At 54.1% G+C, this 10,198-nt stretch overlaps 1 protein-coding gene across 1 annotated transcript; it reads right to left on the bottom strand.

Annotated features, from left to right (window-relative positions):
• Nucleotides 1-841: 841 nt before the first annotated feature.
• Nucleotides 842-7,971, bottom strand: LOC123020621. The gene is given in 4 exon segments (XM_044424552.1): nt 842-1,143; nt 2,831-3,836; nt 3,905-6,382; nt 6,469-7,971. Coding segments are annotated over 4 exon segments (5,289 nt in total).
• Nucleotides 7,972-10,198: the final 2,227 nt, after the last annotated feature.

Below are 10,198 nucleotides of genomic sequence, written 5' to 3'. Positions count from 1 at the left end.
GAGTTTTTGGTAAATGGTAATTTGGTACTTTTTCTACTGGAAAAAAAATGGGACAAGTGTGTAACTTTTGGAGTAAAGACAAGAAAAACAAATAAAAAAGAGAGGAATGGTCTACCTTGCTAAGAGCACTCCCATTATTTAAAGAGACAGTAACTGCAGCTTCTTCTCTGGGTTTGGTCTGGTCAACTGAATTCAGGGGAATTTGTGCTGGAAAATTTGGATTTCTTGACTCTGTGGGCTTGGCTATTCCACAGAGCCAAGAAAAGGGGGGGATGCTCTGGCAGGAAGGTACCACCACTTTGTGAGTGTTATATTCCAACGGACGCCTTGTCAGTCCTTGGCAAACAGACCACAAGACCAGAGTGGAGAGAAGGAGAAGCTCCTTTATTGTACCTGCGCAGGGACCAACACTTTAGTAAAGTGCGGTGCCTATGTACGGTATTACAAGCCTTTTCTAGCATTTCTTTATCTCTGGAAAAGTACTAACGTATGTCTTCGGCACGTCTCTTGCCGCAGTTTCTGCTGACCACTCCTAATCGTCGCTGGTATCCAGGTCTTGCAGGCCTCTTAGTCATGTTATCTTCCCTGCCTGACCTTGCGCTCGTGCTTCTTGGGCATAGCTATCACCACCTTGTTCCTGTTTTTGGTTTCGCATGGTCATGCTTACGTGACTCTGAGAGGGTAGGGGTATACCCTGTACCTTTCAGATAAAGTAGTTAGCAAGTAGGTGTGCCGTGCGCAAGGGTGGGCTAGGTTCAATAAGCGATAAGCGGGTATTCTGTGCTGCTAGCTAGCCCAGTTCATTGCCTCCTATTCTGAACGGAAAATCAAACCCTTGATTTCAGGGACTGGGGTCAGAAGTTGGAAGTCGGGAATAGCCAGTATGGGCCGAGATGGTCAGAGCCAAGATTTTGGCCGCGTTAACTCTTTCCTGAATCGTGCAAGTCAGCCAGCGAACGAGTACCGGGCCGAACACCAAGCAGAATAGCAGGCCCAGCAGGGGCCCGGCCAAGGACAAAAGCAGACTGGTGAGCCATGGTGACCAATTGAACAAGCGTTGATACCAGTTGGAGGATGCCTGGCGATGCTTATCACGCTCCTCCAACCGGGACCGAACCACGTCCAGGCTATTTCGCATGACCCCTGTGTGGTTAACATAAAAGCAACATTGTTCATCTAGGGCAGCACACAAGCCTCCTTATTTGAGGAAGAGCAAATCCAAGCCTCGCCGGTTCTGTAAGGCAACTTCTGCTAGGGAGTCAAGGGATTGCTCTAGGAACCTGATAGAGTCATGTGGCTCCTGCAGGTCCTTATCTATCTCTTCGGACAGAAGCTGAATATCAAGATGGCTCTTGATAAAAGCTCTGGTACCAATGGCCACAGAGCCAGCGATGCCTAGTCCTATAACTAGCGAGGCCGGGGGGGGGGGGGCGCGACGAACGCGGCCTGCCTGGGAGGGCAGGGGTGTATGTTCCCCGGTGAGGATGGAGACCTTAGGCAGGACCAAAGTGAGGATGCAAAGGTCAGCCAGAGGGGTCGGGGTTGGTTCAGATCCGGGAGGTTGTTGCAGGGACGAAGAAGAAATACAAGGGGTAAGACCCGCCTGACAAGCGAACAGAGTGCCATTTGGGGCCTTGAGGAGGTATGTTTCGCCTGAGTCTGGGATATGAGTTAAGGATAGGCATCGGGGGTCCAGAGTGGGACCGTTGGATCCCGTAAAGCATGCCCTTGACCGGTGAATTCTTCCAAAGTGAGGGCAGAGTGGGAGCCCCAGGGGCAGAGGTTCGAGAAGTCACCGGAGAGGGAGATGTTCTGCAGGTCGGAAAGCAATGCATTAATCCCGACCCCAGTATAGAAAGGGGGTTGGGGGCTAAGGCAAAGCCAGCAAGATTCGGTAATGTTAGGACTTGTGTTGTTTAATACGGGAAAAACTGCTGAAACTAAGGATAAGGGTCTAGGGGCAGGGGGTACAAAGGCCGGGACAGGCGGTGCAGCGTCCTGCAGGGCTTCATCGAAGGGTTTTGGAGTCAGCCCTGGTGGGCCTGAAGTCATAATTTGAGGTAGGGGTTTGACCTTCAGGGTGACCTTGGGCACTGGCAGTGGGGGAGGTGGCTGCCTCCCCAGCCCAATTGGGCCCCACGGTTTCTGCTGGACCCGCTTTTGAATGGTAAATAATACCCTGGGGTTGGGACCGGAGACATGCAATCTCAGGTCCCAAGTTTTTCCTTTTGCCCAGGAGTCTTCCCTTGGCCGGAGGATGGTAAGGCTAAGGGGGTTGTTATGCCCTAGCTTCCTAGTCACATTTCTCCTCTCCCTTTTTACTCTGAGCCACTTATCTTTATCTTGTCCCTCTAACCAGGTTGAGAAAGTCCCACAACCCCACTGTGCACAGTAGAAATAGGCGTCTCCACAATCCGGAGCCGCATTACTGGGGCATCCATAATAACCTTCACTACTCATATCCTCTTCCACTCGCTGCACGCCACATCCATATGAAGCCACCCCGACCCTCCCCCCTTTTGCCGTGTTGGGTGGCTGCGTGTTAAAATTAAGGGGAAACAATTGGCATAAGTCCACGCAGAAAACCGGGTAAGGGTTGTGAGAGTGCGTCCAGACCGTAGCTACGGGGGGAGCTGACGCGGTCGATAACCCGAAGGCGGAGAGGTCAACCCGAAGAGTCCACTGGACTGTAAGTGGCTGGTACGGCGGGGTGTGCATGGGCGGTCCGAACGGGAAGGTCAGGAACGGAAAGGTCAGGAAGAGGATGAAGGCAATCGCTGAAACCTGAGACGGAGCGGATCGTCGGTTCGCTGTATTGCCCATCGCTCACCCGGTTGCCGCTCTGGTGGAGATGCTCGTTTAACGTGGGGGAGGTGAATCCAGAAGGGCTTTTCAGCAATTCGAACAGCCGTGGGAGTGGATAGGATCACCTGGAACGGTCCCAACCAACGAGGTCCTAGGGTGACAGGATGGAAGTTCTTAACCCAGATCCATTCCCCCGGCTCTACTGGTGGTGAGGGTGTTGTGGTGCCTGGTGGGGGCGGCGGACTCGGCCTGACGACCCTTCGAATGTCCCGACGAACTTTATCCAGTGCCTGCAGGGACTCAAGGAGCGTGTGGTTAACTGACCCCGCCCTCTCCTCTGCTCGAAGATGAGGGAGCAGCGACGGAGGGTGCCCAAACACAATTTCAAAGGGTGTAAACACAGCCCGGTATGGTGAACACCTCGTCCGCAAAAGAGCAAACGGGAGGAGATCTACCCAGCTACCGCCAACTTCCAGGGTATACTTGGTCAGTGTTTCTTTCAAGGTTCGGTTCATGTGTTCTACTTGGCCTGAGCTCTGGGGTCTGTACACACAGTGCAGTGTCCATGATATCCCGAGGGATTTTGCCAAAGCCTGGGACACCTGAGCAATGAAAGCAGGGCCATTATCAGAACCTAGGGCAAGGGGCAACCCGAACCTGGGGATGATGTGGTGTAGGAGTGTCCAGGCCACTATGACCGCGGTTTCCCCTTTGGTGGGGAAAGACTCCACCCAACCCGAAAAGGTATCCACCCAGACGAGAAGGAATTGGAAGCACCCTTTTCCTGGCTTGACTTCTGTAAAGTCCACCTCCCAGTGTTCCCCTGGCTGAGAGCCCCTGTATCGCTCGCCCGGGCACCCCCTTGAGTGTGCGATATTGACTTGTGCACATGAAGGGCACCTGGAAGATATTGATGCCGCTATAGTGGACAGTCCAGGGAGGTAGAACCAGGAGCGCACAAGTTGACACAGGCGGGTCGAGCCCAAGTGTGTGGCCTGGTGAATTTGGCTAACCAGTTCGCGTCCCAGTGCCTGTGGTAAGAACACGCGTCCATCCGGGTGGCAAAGCCAGCCCCCTGGTGTGCGCATGCAGCCGAGACTGGTGGCCAGGTCTCTCTCCGGCTGGGAATAAGTCGGGTGGTCTGGTAGGATGTGGGGGTGCGGAGCTGTATTGGAAGGAGTTCGAAGGGCCGTACTGGCTGTAGGGCCACCTCCCGGGCTGTTCGATCAGCAAAATCATTCCCTTGGGCGATTGGCGAGGCATTTCGCTGATGCGCAGCACAGTGGATGATCACCACCCATGCCGGCAACCCTAGGGCGTCCAGGAGCGCCAAAATTTCCTCTTTATTCTTTATGTCCTTTCCTCCTGAAGTCAGGAGTCCCCTTTCTTGATAGAGCGCGCCATGTACGTGGGCTGTGGCGAAAGCATACCGGCTGTCGGTGTAAATATTTACAGTCTTGCCCTTTCCCCAGCGCAATGCTTGGATCAGGCCTATCAATTCAGCTCGCTGAGCGGATGTCCCGTGGCCCAAAGACTGCGCCCACTTTACCTCCGAGGCGGTTACCACTGCGGCTCCCGCATAGCGGACTCCATCTTTGACGAAACTGCTCCCGTCCGTGAAGAGGATTTCGGCCGGCGGCTGCCAAGGTACATCCGTCAGATCTGGTCGCATGCCAGCGAGAGTATCCAGGACTTCCGAGCAGTCGTGTATGGGTTCCTTGGGGTCATCGTCCGGCAAGAGCGTTGCAGGGTTCAGAATGGCAGTTTTTAAGAAGGTGACCCGGGGCAGATCAAGCAGAAGCACCTGATACTGGGTGACGTGGGTGTTGGAAATCCAGCGGTCTGGGGGGCTTCTGAGAAGGGTTTCTACTGTATGGGCTCCGATCACCTGCAAGTCCTGGCCCAGGGTCAGCTTCTTTGCTTCTTTAACCAACACTGCCATGGCGGCTATGGCCCACATGCATGTGGGCCAGCCTGCGGCCACAGGGTCCAGCCGCTTGGACAAATACGCCACTGGCCTCTTCCAAGGTCCAACGGTTTGAGTTAGGACCCCCTTGGCCGTCCCTCGGACTTCGGCAACAAACAGCTGGAAGGGTTTCTGGAGGTCCGGCAAGGCCAGAGCAGGCGCGGAAGTAACAGCCCTCTTGAGAGCCTAAAATGCCAGTTGTTCAGTCTCGGTCCAGGTGAGGGAGTCTCCCTTTCCCCCCGTGCTGGAGTACAGGGGTTTCGCAATTTCAGCGAACCCTAGGATCCATAATCGGCAGTAACCCACTGCCCCTAGGAACTCACGTACCTGCCGTTTGGTGGTGGGAGTCGGAATGGCCATAATAGCCTGCATCCGACTCGCTGAAAGGTTCCTCGTCCCCTTAGAGAGAGTGTAGCCCAGGTAAGAGACTTGCTGGAGACAAATTTGAGCCTTCTTAGCGGACACCCAATAGCCGAGGGTACAAAGAGTCTGGAGAAGATCCCGCGTTGCGGCCCAGCAGACTTGTTCGGAGCACCCCGCCAGGAGCAGGTCATCCACGTACTGGAGTAGCGTCACTTCAGGGTGGGACTCCTGAAAGGGGAACAAGTCCCTACTTAAGGCTTCATCAAAGAGGGTTGGGGAGTTTTTGAAACCTTGTGGCAATCGAGTCCAGGTGAGTTGACCAGAGATCCCCTGTTCAGGGTCAGTCCATTCAAATGCAAAAAGAGGCTGGCTTACGGGTGCGAGGGGTATGCAGAAAAAGGCGTCTTTCAAATCAAGGACAGAATACCATTCATGGTCAGGGGGCAGCCGACTGAGCAGGGTATAGGGGTTCGGAACAGTGGGATGGACCGTCTCCACCCTAGCATTTACCTCTCTTAGATCCTGCACAGGCCTATAGTCCTCTGTTCCCAGTTTTTTAACCGGCAAGAGAGGGGTATTCCAGAGAGACCTGCATGGGACGAGGATACCAGCCCCCAAGAGTCTCAGGATATGTTTTCTAATACCTAATTTTGCTTGAGTGGAAATGGGGTATTGTGGCTTACGGAAAGGGGTGGCTGACCTCAGGACCTGTACTACCACAGGAGGCTGGTGAGCGGCCAGACCCGGAGGATTGGTCTCTGCCCAGACACCCGGAATCTCTTGCTGCATCTGGGAAAGCGCCCTCGACCCTCCCGTGGCCTCGACCTCTGCCTGGAAGAAGAGGTACTCCTCCTGCAGAGGCACCATTAGGGCCAATAGAGGAAGTGGTTCAGAAGGTTGACCGATTGTCAAATAGGTGCCATCGTCCCGGAACGAGACCTGTGCCCTTAATCTGCATAGCAAGTCTCGGCCTAACAGCGGATAGGGGCACTCAGGAATGACCATGAAGGAATGAGTCACTGTCCCTTTGCCCAGGTCCGTGACCCAGGCGGACGTCCAGGGGTGTGATTTGGGCTGTCCTGTGGCCCCCACAATCTGGGTAGTTTTTCCTGACAGGGGGCCTACGGGCCGCTTGAGAACCGAATGAGCTGCCCCTGTATCAACCAGAAACGTAGTCGGTTGCCCCCCCCCCACGGTTAACGTGACCAGTGGCTCCCGGGGGCCTAGATTCATGGAGCCCTGGCCTCCCTAGTCCCCCAGTGGCAGCAAGAAATCCAGGTTTCCCGAAGGGTTATCCCCACTTCCCCGAGGGGGTGGGGGAAAGGCACCAGCACCACCCCCTTCTTGTCTTCCCACTGGGAGAGCCCTTCCCCCAACACAATGCCCGTCCATATTCCTTTTGGGAAGATGGTTTGTGCCGGGAACACCTGCCCGCGGAGGGGCCCTTGCCGAAGAGGGCACTCATTCTTCCAGTGTCCTCGCTCCTTGCAATACGCACATTGGTCCCTGGCCAATGGGCCTCGGCCCCGTCGTGCCGGGGCTGAACCACCCAGGGTGGCCAAGACCACCTTGGTCAATTTTTTTGTTTCCGTCACCTCGGGGTCTTCCCTATTATTGAAGACCTTTTGGGCAACCTCAGTTAACTCAGACAGATTCTTTCCCTCGAACCCATCGAGTTTCTGAATCTTTTTCCGTATGTCCAGGGCTGCCTGGGCTACGAAAGTGATGTTAACTGCTCTTGCATTCTCGGGGGCTCAGGGGTCTATGGGGGTATATTGCCTATATGCCTCCAGAAGCCTTTCTAAGTAAGCAGCAGGGGACTCCCGGGGGCCCTGAACTACCTCACTGACCTTAGACAGATTGGTAGGCTTACGGGCCGCTCCCCTAAGGCCCTGGAGTAGAAGTTGGCGGTACCTGGTCAGAGCCCCTTCACCTGCATCCGTGTTTGGGTCCCAATCTGGTCTCTGGGTGGGGAGGGTTGCCTCAAGTGTAGCCGGGTCGGTTGTTGGTCGGCCATCCGCCCTCAAGACCTGCTTTTGAGCCTCCATTTGAATGCAGTCCCGTTCCTCCGACGTAAAGAGCACCTGCAACAATTGTTGACAGTCGTCCCAGGTAGGGCGATGGGTGTGAAAGACTGTTTCCAGGAGGGAAATTAACCCATGGGGTTTTTCCGAAAAAGAGGGATTCTGTTGCTTCCAGTTATACAGATCACTGGTAGAAAAGGGCACATAGACCAGGAAGGGTCTTGCCCCGTCCTGCGCCCCCGGGGCAGGAGCCACTTCCTGGAGTGGCAGAAGAGCCGGAGGAGCTGAGGGCTTGACCCCTTTGGGACGCTCCGGGGAAGGGTCGCAGGAGTGGCAGGCCCGTCGTGGGCGGCAAATGCGCCGTGGTGGGGAGTCAGGAGGCGAGGCAGAGCAAGAGGGAGAACGCGAACCCGATCCCTCGGGGTGGCGGTCACAGCCACGCTCCCTGTCCCCGGCCACAGACCCCTGAGGAGCCGGTGGCGCAGTAGGCGGCCTGGGGCTAGGAGCGGGATAGGGCAGGGGTGGAAAATCCAGAGGATCGGTCTCATCTGGTAAAACGGTCTGGGTTTTTTTGGACTCCGGGGCAGGACGGCCTGACGGGACTGCTGGCAGAATAACACTAGCCTTGCCCAGACAGCAGGAGGGGCGCTTCTGCCGGGACGGCAAGCGCGTGTCCCGACTTTCGGGGGGACCATAGGCCCTGACATAAGGGGGATGGGTAGTGGCGATATCCAACCAAGTGAGTATGTAGGGAATTTGGTCAGGATGATCCGGCCCGGTATTTCCCAAAACCACCGACTGGACCGCCTTCATGGTTCCCAGGTCAAATGAACCCTCTGACGGCCAACCCACATCAAAGGTGGTCCATTCCAATTCACATAGAGTCCTGAGGACACCTGGTCATACTCGTACACCGAAGCCTGCTGCACGTTTGGAAAAATCAGAAAAGTTAGTCAACACACACTGGAGAGGAGTATCAGAAACCTTAGACCGTCCCTGGCCGATATTGTCGGAATCAAACTTCAGCAGATGATTGTAACAAATTTCGGGGAACCAATACCGGAGTGTGTCTGACGTCTCAGAGGTCACTCTAGGGACTGACTCATCTGCCGCAACCGGCGAGTCTAGGTCCCTCCTAAACCTTGCAAGGATCCAGAAACAGAGCAAATGGGACAGACCAGAACTTACCGAGTGGTGGATTGTCTTCAACCCTCCAAAGGAATCCCAGGAGCGGCTGGGGACTGAAGGTCCCAAAACGCCCCCTGGGATTCAGCCACCCAAAGGACGAGAAAGGATAGGACCTGTATAAAAATGTTTCTATATAACCCCTCTTTCATACAGGGCTTTCACACAGGATAAGCTTATTGAGGATGTCCAGAAAACTGGGTAGGACCTGTGTTAGCCCAATTCAAGGGCCACATATTCCCTTACTTCCCAGTTCTGGCTCATATAGAAGGAATGGGGGAAGGAAAAAATCTCACACACACATTTCCCTGATCATCACCTTTTTCCCAGCTGGACTCAGCCATGCTTGGGCTCAGGCCAATGACCTCATGAATCTGCACACATTTCCCTGATCATCACCTTTTTCCCAGCCGGACTCAGCCATGCTTGGGCTCAGGCCAATGACCTCATGAATCTGTATCTCAAACAAAGCCAGGTTCACCCATTCTCATCTCAGGGGCAAGAACACCCATCCACACCCTTGCTTTCAACCCTGTTCTGAAGAGGACAGATTGGTGCGGCTGCGTGGGGAGTTTCTATTTCCTGAGGAACCCCCAAAACCCACTCTGGGCTATGCTTATCTCCCAGAAAGGGGAACACTTTACAATACAAACAGACAAGACAGAAAACATAGACAGCAACAATAGAATGGAACATAAACCATACTGAGCATTCCAAGTGTCAGTCCAACAAGATAGATGACAAAACAGACAATCTAAACAAACACACAACCTAAACAGGACCTGAGGCTGGGGAACGATGTCTTGCCCCCAGACCGGAAAGTGGCCCGTACGCTGCGTCCAGCAGGCCTTTCTTTCCAATACCAGATCTGCAGATATTCAGAACAGAACAGATGGCGGGTAACCGCCGTGCGCACTTACCAATTACTCCTCTCTCGGCTAGTCAGACATCCCACCGAGCCGGGGCAGAGGCTAAAAAAACGCCTATAGGGCCTGTCCCCGGAGTCGGAGGAGGCCAGACCGCTGGTCTCGCATCTCGCTGGGGCCTCCAAATGTTATATCCCAACGGATGCCTTGTCAGTCCTTGGCAAACAGACCACAAGACCAGAGTGGAGAGAAGGAGAAGCTCCTTTATTGTACCTGCGCAGGGACCAACACTTTAGTAAAGTGCGGTGCCTATGTACGGTATTACAAGCCTTTTCTAGCATTTCTTTATCTCTGGAAAAGTACTAACGTCTCTTGCCACAGTTTCTGCTGACCACTCCTAATCGTCGCTGGTATCCGGGTCTTGCAGGCCTCTTAGTCATGTTATCTTCCCTGCCTGACCTTGCACTCGTGCTTCTTGTGCTTCACCACCTTGTTCCTGTTTTTGGTTTCGCATGGTCATGCTTACGTGACTCTGAGAGGGTAGGGGTATACCCTGTACCTTTCAGATAAAGTAGTTAGCAAGTAGGTGTGTGCGCAAGGGTGGGCTAGGTTCAATAAGCGATAAGCGGGTATTCTGTGCTGCTAGCTAGCCCAGTTCAGTGAGTACTGCAGAAGCAGCACATACAAAGCCTCTGAGCATGTGCAGAGGTCAAAGTACTTTGGGAAGTGGCTCTGCTTCCAGCCACAGTTTGGAGGTGGGCTTGCACTAGTTCTCAAAAGAAAGTCTTTGAGTATATAGAAAACTCTCAAAAGAAATCTTGGTGTCTTAAAAAAAAAGTTGTGTAACTGAGGCAAGGGATTTGAGGTTCTATGAGTATGAGTAACGCTGCGAGTTAAAATGGCCACCGGAGGGCTCGTTCGAACTTCTCCCTTTTGCAGGAGGTTCGATCTGGACTTACTACCTCTGCAGCAAATTGCAGGGTGGTGTG

This window comes from Varanus komodoensis, unplaced genomic scaffold (genome assembly GCF_004798865.1).
Source record: "Varanus komodoensis strain SLA01 unplaced genomic scaffold, ASM479886v1 scaffold14_3, whole genome shotgun sequence".
NCBI lineage: Eukaryota > Metazoa > Chordata > Lepidosauria > Squamata > Varanidae > Varanus > Varanus komodoensis.
This window is presented reverse-complemented; position numbering and strand designations above follow the sequence as displayed.